Genomic DNA, 13,474 nt, shown 5'->3' on the forward strand with positions numbered 1-13,474 from the left:
AACCGAGTTCGTGCCCAAATTACCGAGCGGTTGCCGCAGTGGAGTTCCGATTTGGTGCAGGCCGGTGTGGCCGAGGCGGGTGCGATGCTGAGACGGGGTCGGTTGGATGTTGGAGTCCTCTAGGATTGTGCTCGTCAGTCATGGCAGCAGGAAAGTGAGGTCTCGGTGGATACGTACGGCCAAATAGGCGAGCATTTTGCATCTGTCCATGCTGCGAATGCCCTTGGAGTCGGGTGCGGTAGGCGTCGATTGCGTTGCCGCTCGAGACGCTCCCCCGATCGCCGCTCTGCAGCCGCGTGCCAGTGTGCATGGCGGGATAATTCTGCTGGCGACTGGTTCGACCACCAAGCCCGTCGATGAACCGCTCGCCATGGACGGATTGCAGAGTCGCTTCGGCGTCGTCCGAGGCTGCCGTAGCCACTTGTCCGACAAGCACCTGCGCTTTGAGTGTCTGGTACATCTTGTTCGTCTTGGCATGGCTTGCGGACTTTTCTCTGAACGCTTCGGCGAGCTTGTGGTTTTCGTTCTCGAGCTTCTTTTGGTCAACCTGTACAGCTGTTTCAGTCAGTAACTGCCACGCTAATCCTCTCTCTACCGTCGCACCTTGTAGCTTCTCCCGGAGACTTGCGATTTCGGCGTTGGCTTCGTGAACGATCTTGTCAACCTGCGCATTCAAATTGCTGTACTTGTCCGTGAGGCTCTTGGCTAGGTACTCTTGATAGACGCTGCTCGTGGCGTTAGCCTAGTGCTACCCCCAGTCATCACTTCACTCACATTTCTTGTGTGGTCTGGTAGCTGTAGAATGCCAAACCACTTCCTGCGCATTCCATGATGATGCTTGGACTGAGGCCACTGAGCACGCTTGTCTTGTAGTCTTCCGATGGATCAAGGCATGTTTCGACTGCATCATCGGGATTGGAGAGTGCTGCTTCGCACGCTGGACAGACTCGCATTGCAAGATCGGCATTGGAGAGCCCGAGATTATTAGAGCAATCGAGGCAGAAGATGTGACTTGTAGCGAGGTTAGAAACTGCTCTAGAGTGCGGATGAATGCGGACTGACCTGCATGTTGTCACTACCGCCCTGTCATTGACTTGGCGGCGGCACTTGAGAGAATTGCATCGCAGAACGAAATCCATAGAGGGCTAATTGGGTTGCTACGAGGAATGTTGGCACGGTTTGAATAACGAAGATGGTTTAGGAAAGAGCAAAATGGCACTGCGTAAATATGGAAGTTGCGACTGACCCAGTCCTCATTGCGACCCGGTAACTCTATTTTGCTTGCGAAGCATCTTGCTCTCCTTCCTGGGTATATCTTGAAATGTCTCCGCCATGAGACAGCGATTGTTTTCACCCGTACATTTACACGCTGGGTATTTACTGTCCACCCACATACTTCACGCACATGCTCTCCTAACAACAGCACCGCACCCAACGCCACGCTCTAAAACCACACACGCACACGGCGCAAGCGAACAACTTCATACAATATTCGCTCACTTAAGCGCCATTGACGACAGGTTTGCTCTTCGAAGGCAAGCTCTCCTGCAAGTCCTTAACCCACTTAAGGCGACCCTCCGGGAAGATTTCCCCACCAGCAGGGATGTCGTTACCGCCATCAAGCAGCAGGGTGCGCACAATAACTTTGTCGGGCATGGCGTCCTGATGATGATAGATATGCGAAGTGCAAGTGGGGCAAAAGTAGCAGTTTACGTCCTTGCCTAGGTAGAGAGGAGAAATCGTTAGCCAGAACGCCGAAAACGGAACTGAAGGGATGGAAGGCACTAACCGCTGGCGCCCTTGTACGTGTACTTCCCCGGCCGCCCCTTCGTAATGCGCAGGTCTTCACGCGGCACAATGTAGTTGCACGAATATGGCCCGCCGCCCAGCTTCTTGCACGTGTCGCAGTGGCAGAGCACATGCTTGAAGTCCTCGCCCTTCGCGTCAACCTCCCACGCCATACCACCACAGTGACAGGCGCCACGCCAAATACCTCGCAGGCCCGGTCCTCCCGGCCGCTGCGGCGCCGCACCGAACAGCTTCCCGTCATGGACGTCGACGACGAGGCTATCTTCGAGCAGCTGCGCGGCGCCGGCCGAGAAGGCGCGGTGCACCGGGTCTTCGAGCAGGTAGTAGTCGAGGTGTTCTTGCGAGGCGAACTCGAGCACGAACCCGTGCGTCATGCCTTTTGCGAACGGCTCCCACGACATGTTTTTGCCCATGCGCAGCGAGAGCATGTATGGCTGCCCTGTGGAGGGGTGCGTGCACCGCGTGCGCAGCGCTGCGAACGTTGCGAAGTGCTCCTCTAGCTGCGCCCAGGAGATGTCGGGCTTGTATCGGAAGAGGACGATGTGCGTGATTGGAGGGGCCATTGTTGCGGTGGTAGTAGTGGTGGTTGTGGAGAGAGCTTCCTCGATGCTAGGGAAGGGGATCTCGGGAAGTTGATGCGGGCAGCCTCTTTCGAAGAGAACACAGCAGGAGGAGGAGGAGGAGGAGCTTGAGGAAGACGTCGAAGGAAGAGAAAAAGAAGGCGAAAGCGGAGCGAAAAGAAAAGAAACAGTAGAAGAACCGTGAGGTCTTTCAAGCGCCATCAACGCCTACCAAGGCATAGCCAGCATTTTGTAGCCGCTGCCGCCGCGGCAGCTCCTACCCCAATCTCATCCATGACGGGGCATCATGCTCGTGCGTATGCGAATAGCTTGCTCTTCTAGTTGGTAGACACCGCGAAGAGAGCTGTTCCGCGCGTTGACGTCGGACGGGCCCTTGCAGTAGCGCTTCCCGCTGCCCGCTGTGGCAGGTCCCGCCCAAACAGGAAACTTTCCCCGCGCGCCGGAGCAACTTTCCCCGCACTGGAGCCTAGGTCCTTCCCCTAGGCACCTCCGCAAGCTCCGTTCCCCGGCACGCCGCCGCCGGTTCAAAACGCTTTCGTAACCATCTTTTCAATGACGGCGTCTTAGTCACTAACTAACGGAGCCGGTGGCGGTGGCGGTCGTTCTACTCTAGAAAAACTAGAACAACGAGGGGAACCACGCTCAGCCACACTTATAGATAGCATGCCGGCGAGGGGTCGGGTAGGTGGGGGATTGTCGTGGCCACTGGCCGCCTCGACTGGGTAGGTAACTATCGTCTGGCATCGATCGATACGAACGCCTGGCTGCTGCTTCTAGTAGTTGTGGTTGGAGAAGAAGTCAGATCTACGTGGTATGGAGATGATGTGCTGCTGATCAGATCTAGATGATCTCTGTTGTTCGTGTGTGTAGTTATACATGTATGTACATGTGGGTTGATTGAATGGGTAAGCTGTGTCTGCAGACTGGATTAGCAGAAGGATTGAGTGCTTGCTTGCTCTGCTGTCCGTCAACCCTCTTCCTGTATCTTTATACCGGATGTGGAGCTAGCCAGCGCAAGCATCCAAAACCCACAATCACGACAACAATTCAATCACATCACACCCAAAACCACCAACTCAATCATAGAAGAAGTAAAGTCATGAAGCATCCATAAAGGTTCAGGTATCCTTTCAACCTCTCTATCTCGCCTAGACATTAGCTATTAAAAAAATTCGTCAAATCATGCAATCATGCATGTCCCTCCCTCACCACCACGCAGCCGTCATCGCCGTCCCCTCTTGAAGAGGGAACTCGCTACCAAGAAAAAGCAGAAAGCAGCGCCAAGACAATGCTAAACCCACGCATGCAGCCCAAACAAAAAACGCAAGCAAGCAAGCATCCCGCCCAGTCCGTCCGTCCGTCCGTCGCTGAGTAGTCCCCGCGCCATGCAGAAAAAAGCCCACCTAAGGCATCAAGCAAAGGGGGCGCTGAAGTCGTAGAAGACACAACGCAAAAGCAAAGCAAACTAAGCCCGCGCTCGCAAAGAAGGCTAAAGGGAGGGGAGGTGTGCCGCGCACGCCTGGCAGAGGAAGCGCCACTGCGCTGCGTGCTGAACCCGTTCGTGCGTTCCTATCTCGCATAGGAAATGCAAGACGGAAGAAGGCGCGACCGCCGCGCTTCCCGTTCCGCGAATGCAAACGGGACGTGAGGTAGGAAGGTACCTAGCGCAGGCAGGCGCCGCCCGACGCAGTGGGGCTCGGCGGGTATGTGGTAGGACGACGACACAGGGTGTACATCGCAGGGAGAAGGCAGCGCGTCAAAAACAACATCATAAAATCGTATCAACTACGCCGCTCTTCAACCCAAGAAACCGAACGCGAGCACCGACGCCGCCGCAGCCAGAACCGACGCCGCGTTGGGTGCGCCAATGGAAATAGCCGCCGCGCTCTTCTTGCTCGAGCTCGAGGTGCCGTTGGTCGAGACAGCATTAGAACCGAGCTTGGCACCAACGTACGCCACGACCGCCTCAGTGTCACGCACCGAGATGGTGCCCTTGCCGTCCTTGTCGAGAGTGACCGTGTGGTCCGTCCCGTCAGCCGTCGTCGGCGTGCCGTCGCCAGACGACTCGAAGCTCAGTCCGTTGAACGTCACGTTGGAGTTGGACTCGGCGCCCGCAGCAGTCAGGTACGCAAGGTGGACCGTCTCGCCGCCGTGGCCGGAGAAGGTGATGTCGAAGTCGAGGGAGCCCTTGTTAGTGTCCGAAGAGTTGGCCATCTTGGAGTTGATCAGGACGACCGAGGTGAGCTCGCCACTGCCATAGCCGGCATACATGCGGACGTAGTTACCGTAGTCGTTGGGGACACCGTCAGTGTCCAGAGGCGCGATCTGCGTGGTACCGTTGCCAGAGCCGATCAGCTGCGCCATGGCAGCGTAAGCGTAGTACACGGGGCGCACGTGCTGAGAGATACCGTTGCGGTCGACCGGCTGCCATGGCGCCGCGTACGAGTTGTCCGTCATGTGCATCTCGACGGAAGAAATGTTGAGCGAGGCGGCGTATAGGAAGAAGTTGAGGTTCCACAGTGCGGCGCCAAAAGTGTCGCTGACGCCCTGCATGCCGGTGGGGCCGACGCTCTGCATCTCACGCAGGTAGTAGGGGAGGCCAGTCTTGAGCGCAATGCCAATCTGCGTGGCCCAGTACTTGAACTGGTCGACCGTGTTGGACAGCGTCATCATCCACTCAAGCGTGAGCGTGAACTCGGAGACGTCAATGAAGTAGAGGTAGTCGTGCTGGTTCCACGCCCTCAGGTACGGGTTCGTCTCGCCGTCGGCGTTGGCCTTGATGCCGTTGTTGACGAGCTGCTCCATCTCGAAAGTCGTGCCGATGGTCGAGGCCGTGCAGGGACCCTCGAACGAGTTGGCCGACCAGCCGCCCGCGGGCTTCAGAACACGTTCCCAGACAGCCTTTGCGCGAGCCTTCCATTCCTTGACGTACGTCGTGCCGTCCCATTGGCCGGTGCGGAAGCCGTTCTGACCGTACAGATCGGGCTCGTTGCCAATTTCAAAGGAAACGAGATCGACGTTGGTGAGGTTGTTGAGCGCGGCTGAGGCCATGAGGGCAATCTGGTCCTCGTAGTCCTCGTCGTCGTAGGCCAGGTTCAGGCCAAAAGTAATGGGAGTTCCCTTGGGGAATCTGCTGATAGCCTCGAAGAAGCGGGGGCCAATGATATCGGCGTCGCTAGCAATGGCACCCTGGCCTTTGGAGTTGGGGTTCGTCTTGACGGTCCACTCATCCATGTCGACTTGGTAGAGGAAGTAATCCTGGGTGTTGCCACCGAGACGGATGTGGGCCGGCTTGCCGGCATAACTTGCAAGGTTAGACATGAGGTTGACGGTAAGCTTGTTTTCGCTAGCCTCTCCGGTGAAGGAAAACAGGTTAGAGGGCTCGATACCTGCGCCATGTCAGCCGCAGGAAAACAAAACACATTTCAGCTCCGCCTAATAACTAACCGAAACCCGCGAAATCTTGAGGGATGTACTGCGTGATGCCGCTAGCCGAAGCAGCCTTGGAAGCAGCTGTGGCAGAGGCAGACTGAGCGTGGGCGCCAGCCGCCAGCGACAGGCCGGCGACGGCGAGAGGCACACCGTTGCGACGCATTTTCAGAGCGCAATCGGATTAGAAGTGTCGAGAGAAAAAAAATCGGCGAGAAAAAAAAAAAACAGTCGGATCGGCAGGCGAGTGCACGGGGACGGTCGTTTAATGGGAGGAAGAGCGGCCAAGCGAACGGCGGCGGAGGAGCAGCGGGCGTGGGCGAGGGAGTTCGTATAGGGACAGACTGAAGAGGGAGAAGAGAGTCCAGGACACAGGGAAGAGACGAGTAATAAAGGGCCGGACTGTGGTGACGTCCCTTGGTTGGTTTCGACGCGTGGCCGAGGCTGTGGCTGTGGAGCGGGAGGGTGCCTGTCAGCTTCGCTCCCGCCGCCAGCCCCGGCACTCGCTCGAACACGTCGCATCCAGACGTCACCTTCGCGCCAGCCAAGATGCACCAAGCCGGATCGCGCGGGATTTCGGCTGAGAAAGCGCTTTGTTCTAATTCAGGATTCTTCACATCCCAGCCTCCAACTTCTGCCCGAAGCTTCCCCTTCCCCAAAATCTCACCCAAATCATTCTCTCACTTTCCCCCACCCTCAGCTCATACGATACAATAGTTCTTTCGCATCCTTCCTTCGCCGGGGATCCGCCACGCACGCGCCCCGCTCCGCTCCGTCCGTTCACCGCCTGGGCAAGCCAACCCACCCAACCCCCTCTGACGTCGTCGCGCCCCGAGCACCCTGACTCCCCCCTGTCGAGCGCCGATCTCAGGCCAGATCCCAGATCATCTCGCGGCCGGTACGCCGGGTCTTGTCCCAGACGCACGGCGTTTGCAAGCGCCAAACCACGAACCTGCGAAGAAAAATCCAAAACTGCTAGTCTTCAACTCTGGTGCCGCTTGCCGCCGACGCCACCTGCGCGCTGCCGGCGCAGGGCGCAGAGCCGCCTCGACCTTGCAAGGCACGCCAGAAAAGCTTGCTTTCCCCTATCTTTTCCCTGCTTCAAGTCTGTGAGCACGTTCTCCATCTATCTCTTCCCTGCTTTTGCCGCCTAGGCGCGCATCCAGCCCAGCCATGTTGACAATGACAGTTGCAGCCAACGACGTGCTTTACCGCTGGCGTCTCGTCCCCTGTCTGTGACCCTGATTCTGCCTGGCGCTCCACACCAGCATCACCATCACGACGACCTCGACAAGCTCGAAACACCACACGTGCTCTGTGGTGTCTTGTCACTTGTCTTGGCATGTCTTGTCTCACAATCACCATCATCATCACCAACCACCACGCGCGACTCGTCGCACCCCGCGCACGGCCGCACACCCACGACCCAGACCCAGGTCCCGCACCCACACCCCACCACCCGCGACGCCAGCGCCGGCGGCCCAGGCCACCCCGCGCCGCTGGCCGCTGCCGATTGCGCGAAAATCCGGGCGCGCCAACTCAGCGCTGATGCGTGCGTTTTTCATGCTTTGCGACTCTCAGTCGCGACGTTGCAGATGCTACTTTCTACTTGGGCTTGGCGCGGCGCGTTGTGGTGCGGTGCCGGGGCTGTAAGTAATAGTCTTGGTGGTGGTGGTGATTGCTGATGCGGCGATGTCGGCGCTTGCTGGGAATGCGTCTGCTGGTCTGCTGCCTGCGCTGCGACAGGTTCTGTAGCCTCCGCGCCGCACGCGAGCATGCTGCGACGCGATGCGCTGCGATGCGATGCGGCTCAAGTATCGCGTGGCGAGGGTGGGCGCCCTGGCGCGTGCGTGCGTGTGCGCGCCATCTACTATACACTGATGAAGTTCAGGTACAACAATACGGCTAGGTACATTGGACATATTGCGCGAACAGCATCTCCACGGTACGCATCTCCGTCCAATACTCCGACCCCTACACGAATTCCCATTCCAAGCTGGTCCCAATTGCCAATGTCCCAGCACCAATGCACCCAGCACCCGCCGCCCGGGTCTACCCCATCCCTTTCAGGCCCCCCTCCCCATCCCCATCTTATCCCTTCCCTTCTTCGACTCGCCTACCTCCCCAATCCCCCGCCACGCGTACCCAATACCCAAGTGGAGGCGCGGAGTCGCTCGGCACGCGTTCCGACCTACAAACACACCTAGCGCCCACTGCTGCAAGCTATGACTAGGTATTGTACCTGCGATAGTTCGGCACCGAGCCTCCCCCTGCCGAACAGAGGCCCCTTGCAACCTGCAACCTGCACACCTTCCTGCCTACCTACTCAGGCACAGCACCACACAGGAACCACCTCCGTACATGCTTCCGTACATACCTCCGTAGATACCTCCGTACCTACCCACCCACCCACCCAAGCACGTCCCACCGCTAAGCGCGCAGACCCTGATTCGCGGGGCCTTGCCCCGTGCGGGCTTGACGCTTGTTGACGACGACGCGTGGAACGGGGGTTTTGCGGTGGTGCGCGGGGGAGAGTGGGTTAGGTGGACGGGCGCTGGTGCGGCTGGTGTTGGTGTCGGTGCGTGCAGTGGGGTTTGCGGCGGTGGGTGGGTGGGTGGGAAGGGATAGGATGGCAGGAGAGGAAAGGGATAGGATGGCAGGAGAGGAAAGGGAGGGGAGGGGAGGGGAGCGCTGCTGGTTGCTTACCTGGCCAGCGGTTTAGACGCTGTTGTTGTAGTGGTGGTGGAAGTAGGTAAGTAGGTGTCTGGCACGCAAGTAGGGTCTGTGGCGGTGATAGCTGGGACCGGGAGCGGGCCATGCGGATGCTCATATTGTGCAATAGGAGGGGTATAGTAGATGAAGTACCTATTTGTTGTGGCGCTGTTTGTGCGAGTGGCGCGTACTGTGCTGTGCTGTCTACGTTGTGTGTACGTATTGTAGGATCTCTAATTTTGTAGCTTTAAAGCTTTATTGAGGTGTACGATAGCATTTTCTTCCGCGATGAGTGCGCCAGCCAGCAATTCATCCCACTCCCAACCCTACCTACTTATTAAACTGCATACTATACCCCCCACTCTTCTCATCCTTAACAAACTGGAAATTATCCGTACTCAGCCCAAAAGGGCTCAGTATGCCATTCCCGAGCGTCTTCAACTTGCCCATCATATCCGCCAGCTCCGTCTGCCTCGCCTGCGCCACGCGCGGCGGCAACTCGCGCAGCGCGGCATCCACGGTCCGCCGGTCCAGCGGCGTGAGGTCCTGCGACCGCGACAGCCGCGCGTAGTCGTCCTGCGCCGCCTGCAGGTCTGCCCACCCCGCTGCGGGCGGCGTCCGCGCTTTCGCCCGCCGCAGCAACGCTTTCGTGCGCAGCTTGCGCACGTCGTGGGTGCTGCGGCCGGTGCGCTGGAGCGCGGCGATGCGCGCGGCGGTGGCGTCGTCGATTTCCGCGACTTGTGCTCCGCTGCTGTTGTTGTTTTCGGCGGTGCTGCTGCTACTGGCTGTGGTTTGCGCGTCTGGGGCCTTGGCTGCGGCTTCGGGCTCTGGCTCTGGTTCTGCCGGCGGCGGGTCCACGCGGTCGAGGTGCTCGATCGCGAGCGAGGCGGCGTCGACGGCCTCTTTCCACTCGCTGAGCTTGAGGTGGCAGGCGGCGATGTTGGCGCGCAGGACCGCGATCTCGTAGTCCAGGTACGAGGGGCAGGAGGCGAGGGCTTTGTCGTAGGCTTGGATGGCCTCGGAGTAGGCGGCTGAGGTGAAGAGGGCGTTGGCGCTGGTTTTTTGGGAGTTGGTTGCCGCGAGAAGGGACTGTGAGCGGGGGGAGGGGCGTGTTAGTGGGGTTGGAAGTGCGGGGGAGAGTGCGGAGTCTGCGTGCTGCTGCTGGTGGGGGGGAGGGACTTGCGGCTTCTTCCTCGGGGGAGAACTGGGGGTCTTCTGCGCCGGCCGAGGTAGGGTCGACGGTGGCGTCTTTGGCGGCGGGGTCAGTGGACGCCATGGTGGATGCGCGACGGGGTTGGGGGAAATTAGAAGAGACCGAATTGCCTATTAGGGCAGACGTGGCAGAAAGGTGGGCTATCGCGGTTTACTGCCGGGCGGTGACGGCTTCCGCGCCCGCGTCCACGCGCACTGATCTACGTCATCGGCATTCCTCGCTCGCTCGCTCCCGTCTCGAGCCACAACCTAGCACGCCACGCTCACGTTAGATTGCAGCACTGCCGAGCTTCCGCATTGATTGTCATTCGCCTCCACGCCTCCAATCACGTCTCTCTTCACTCCCTCTGCCCCCCGGGGGCCGGCTCGTTCCAATTAAACCTTCCTACATGCAATACCCGCACAGCCCGGCGCCCAGCGCCTCGGCGGCTGCAAAGATCGCGATCGGCGTCGCGTCGGTGAAGAATGCCAAGCTGAGCGTGATCGAGACATCCAAGACGGCAATATAGCTCAAACGGTCGAGACCGTCCCCTGGCTGTAATTAGGCGCGCGAAGATCGTCACTGTTGGCGGCTGTGACGTTCTGATTTTAGTGACGAGGCCCTCGCCGCGCTTGTTTCTGGCTGTCGACATCGTGCTTGCGGTTCTGCCATGGAACTGGTGGAACAGGCGCGCGCTGCGTTCGAAGACCCGGCGCGTCAGTTTGTCCTGGTTGGTGCGCTGGTGTCGTGGTGCAGCCGCTCATCGTCCTCTTTCTCGAAGACGTTCTCTGGGTATTTTAACCGGTAGTTGCCATGCGCCTCGGCGTCCTTGATGTACGGCAGCTGCATCAACTGTAAATGTCCGTCACCGTCAAGCAAGATTCACCGTCTAGCGAGATAGAGAAGGAGACAAGCAGTTCCCATGGAATACTCATTGCCTAGCTACATGTCTAAGCCCTGGATATAGGCAAGGAGACCTTTAGGCATTTATATACTAACAGATATCTTGACTGGCTTTCGTTTCCATCTTACACACGCATTGTTGTGCTGTAGGCATTTCTGGCCATAGACAGGCTCAGCAGCTTCTCTTTCTCTTTCCCCAACAGCAGTGTGTCTGCAAACAAACCCATTTCTCAACCTCTCTGGAGCCTCCCTTCTGGCCTGTCAGCGCGTTACTCATTCGGCATTCCTCTGATCTTCAGCAGAAATATCTGACCCATCGTCGACGACATCTGCCTTGCAATTCGCGTTGGCAGCTGCCACTGCATCTCTTTAGTTATACAACTCCAGATGCCACGCAGCACAATGCTTCAGCCTCTGCACCTCCTGGAGCCTACTCTTCTGATAACGAGTTGCGATGCCCTACTGCGGTAACCAAAGATACGAGCACCAGGCTGAGCAGCCCAAACAGCTTCTCATCCTCCATCCACTGTTCACCTCTCTGACAAGATGGTGTTTGCTCTTAACGTACTATCTGCCCAAGAATATAAGATCATGAGATGACTGCTAAAGATAACAGAACAACCAGGTCCTACACATCTCTCTCATCCATACGGAAAGTCTTCAATTGTCTACTGAGCATGGAGAATGAATTTTCCCTCTGCAATCACCACCTGCACCCTGCGGCCATTGATTGCAGGCCTTCGCCTGAAAACATTGCTGCCGCGTATACCGCTGGAATTTCGACTTTCGAGTTTTCGGAAACGCCGTCATCTGCCTGTACTACCGCGGATTGCCCCACCAGCATCCTTGCCCGCGTCCTCAATCTCAAAGGTTACAACAAATAGCTCAGTGCTTATAACACGCTGTAAGTCTACTGACTAATGCTCTCTAAGACCAAGTACATCCGTCACCTGTTGTGTGGGACAGAATCGGAGGAGCTTGGGAAAGATTCCACATGACCTCTGCAGATCCCCCAGGGCCCCCGGACAACTCTCCCACGTAATAGGAAGGCGAAGAACCTGAACCGACCATGACTCCGTAGCTGAGGCGGGGTAGCAAAACAAAAGTCTTACTTTGATTGTAAATAGGGCTACTTGAAATCTCTCAAAATTCTAATGTATCTTCCTGCCTTATAATTGTCTCCCTTCTCCGGCAACAACAACAACAACAACAACAACAACAACCATGGCTTCCGCGAATAGCAAGCTCTTCAAGCCTATAAAGATTGGTGTCTCTGAACTGGAACACCGCATCGTGATGGCACCTCTCACCCGCTTTCGCGCTACCGACGAATACGTTCCGACGAATTTAATGGCACAGTATTACGCACAGCGCGCCGTCACGCCCGGTACGCTTATACTCGGTGAGGCTGCGGTCATTTCTCCTCGCGCTGGCGGCTACTCCAATGTCCCTGGCCTCTGGACCGATGAGCAGCTTGCCGGCTGGAAGGTTATCACCGACGCAATCCATGCCAAGGGCTGTAAGATTTGGGCGCAGCTCTGGGCAATCGGCCGCCCTGCTTACCCCGACCCGGATGGATCTGGCGGAGCAGTTAAAAATGACGACTTCGACTTCGAGAACGACTATGTCAGCGCGAGCGACGTCCCCATGGCCAAGGGCTTGCCTGCCCCTCGTCCCTTAAAGGAAGAGGAGATATACAGTTTCATAAGCGATTATGCCTCAGCTGCCAAAGCTGCAATTGAGAAGGGTGGCTTCGATGGTGTTGAGATCCATGGCGCTCACGGGCGAGTCCACACCAACACCCACAACCAGCACACACTAACGGCGCACCCAGCTACCTCATCGACCAATTCACCCAAGACGTCTCCAACAAGCGCACAGACGCATGGGGCGGGAGCATCGAAAAGCGCTCCCGCTTCTGCATCGAAGTTACCAAAGCGGTCGTGCAAGCCGTCGGCGCCGAGCGCGTCGGCATCCGCCTCAGCCCCTGGAGCACCTTCCAAGGGATGCGCATGGCAGACCCAATCCCGCAGTTCACATACCTCATAACCTCACTACGGAAACTCGACCTCGCCTTCCTCGAGCTCCTCGAACCCCGCGTCGCCGCGATCATCGACCGCGACCCGCACGACGACAGCCTCGCCTTCGCGCTCAAGGCGTGGGGACCCGACCGCCCCGTGCTGCTTTCCGGCGGCTTCAAGACGCCCGCGAGCGCGTACGACGCCGTCGACGCGACGTACAGGGATTATGAGGCGGCGGTCGTGTTTGGCCGCCTGTTTATCTCGACGCCGGATCTGGTCTTTAGGGTTAAGAAGCGCATTGCCCTGACGCCGTATGATCGCTCCACGTTCTATAAGCAGAAGTACATGCTGCCTGAGCCCGGCTATGTCGATTATCCGTATTCGAGGGAGTTTGTCGAGGAGTTTGGCTTGCCTGCTGAGGCGTAGTGAGGGCTGGGGTTGGGGTTGAGGGGGGCGGATGGTGGGCGGACGGGGGAAGGGGGGTGGATTGGAAGGATTGAGGGGATTGGGGGGATTGGGGGGATTGGGGGGAGGACGAGGTGGGGTGCGAGGATGAGGTGCAGTGGCTACCGTGCCGAAGCCCTGGAGATTAACAAGGAGAGCGGAAGAGAGGCAGGGCGTGGGCGCTTCCTCATCGGCGACGGCCAGTAAATCATTGTCCCCCACGACTATCAGACAAACTCGTGCTGGACTGTGCTGCAGCACCTGTGGTGCGTCGTCTGTGGGCTGTGAGCCGTACGTTCTTATGGGACATTGTGGGCGTAGTTACCTACGTAGGCAATGTCTGCCTGCCTTCTTAGTCCGGAAGATGGAAGTGCGTGTGCGTG

General features: G+C 58.0%; 7 protein-coding genes across 7 annotated transcripts; 2 read left to right on the forward strand and 5 right to left on the reverse strand.

Moving 5' to 3' along the window:
• Window positions 1-379: 379 nt before the first annotated feature.
• K452DRAFT_212657 (uncharacterized protein) lies at window positions 380-1,139 on the reverse strand (the record flags this gene model as incomplete). The annotated part of the gene is made up of 4 exons (XM_033536197.1): window positions 380-555; window positions 604-725; window positions 775-1,011; window positions 1,063-1,139. Coding segments are annotated over 4 exons (612 nt in total), but the record flags the coding sequence as incomplete, so codon positions are not given.
• Window positions 1,140-1,536: 397 nt separating this feature from the next.
• Window positions 1,537-1,982, reverse strand: K452DRAFT_214755 (uncharacterized protein; the record flags this gene model as incomplete). Its single annotated transcript, XM_033536230.1, has 2 exons — window positions 1,537-1,721; window positions 1,790-1,982. Coding segments are annotated over 2 exons (378 nt in total), but the record flags the coding sequence as incomplete, so codon positions are not given.
• A 60-nt stretch (window positions 1,983-2,042) lies between these two features.
• On the reverse strand, window positions 2,043-2,372 carry K452DRAFT_211077 (uncharacterized protein; the record flags this gene model as incomplete). Its single annotated transcript, XM_033536177.1, has 1 exon — window positions 2,043-2,372. A coding segment is annotated over one exon (330 nt), but the record flags the coding sequence as incomplete, so codon positions are not given.
• A 1,815-nt stretch (window positions 2,373-4,187) lies between these two features.
• K452DRAFT_221029 (glycoside hydrolase family 79 protein) lies at window positions 4,188-5,985 on the reverse strand (the record flags this gene model as incomplete). Its single annotated transcript, XM_033536494.1, has 2 exons — window positions 4,188-5,779; window positions 5,838-5,985. The coding sequence occupies 2 exons, from the start codon at window positions 5,983-5,985 to the stop codon at window positions 4,188-4,190; spliced, it is 1,740 nt and encodes a 579-aa protein (XP_033401540.1).
• A 1,407-nt stretch (window positions 5,986-7,392) lies between these two features.
• K452DRAFT_126013 (uncharacterized protein) lies at window positions 7,393-8,081 on the forward strand. The gene has a single exon (XM_033535234.1). The coding sequence runs from the start codon at window positions 7,595-7,597 to the stop codon at window positions 8,024-8,026; it is 432 nt and encodes a 143-aa protein (XP_033401541.1). The 5' UTR covers window positions 7,393-7,594; the 3' UTR covers window positions 8,027-8,081.
• A 417-nt stretch (window positions 8,082-8,498) lies between these two features.
• K452DRAFT_244214 (uncharacterized protein) lies at window positions 8,499-9,839 on the reverse strand. Its single transcript, XM_033537940.1, has 2 exons — window positions 9,715-9,839; window positions 8,499-9,620 (listed from the first exon to the last, which is right to left on the reverse strand). Exons 1-2 carry the CDS (start codon window positions 9,805-9,807, stop codon window positions 8,862-8,864), a joined length of 852 nt encoding a protein of 283 aa, XP_033401542.1. The 5' UTR covers window positions 9,808-9,839; the 3' UTR covers window positions 8,499-8,861.
• Window positions 9,840-11,850: 2,011 nt separating this feature from the next.
• K452DRAFT_295392 (uncharacterized protein) lies at window positions 11,851-13,073 on the forward strand (the record flags this gene model as incomplete). The annotated part of the gene is made up of 2 exons (XM_033541804.1): window positions 11,851-12,385; window positions 12,439-13,073. The coding sequence occupies 2 exons, from the start codon at window positions 11,851-11,853 to the stop codon at window positions 13,071-13,073; spliced, it is 1,170 nt and encodes a 389-aa protein (XP_033401543.1).
• Window positions 13,074-13,474: the final 401 nt, after the last annotated feature.

This window comes from Aplosporella prunicola (assembly GCF_010093885.1).
Source record: "Aplosporella prunicola CBS 121167 unplaced genomic scaffold K452scaffold_4, whole genome shotgun sequence".
In the NCBI taxonomy this organism is placed as follows: domain Eukaryota; kingdom Fungi; phylum Ascomycota; class Dothideomycetes; order Botryosphaeriales; family Aplosporellaceae; genus Aplosporella; species Aplosporella prunicola.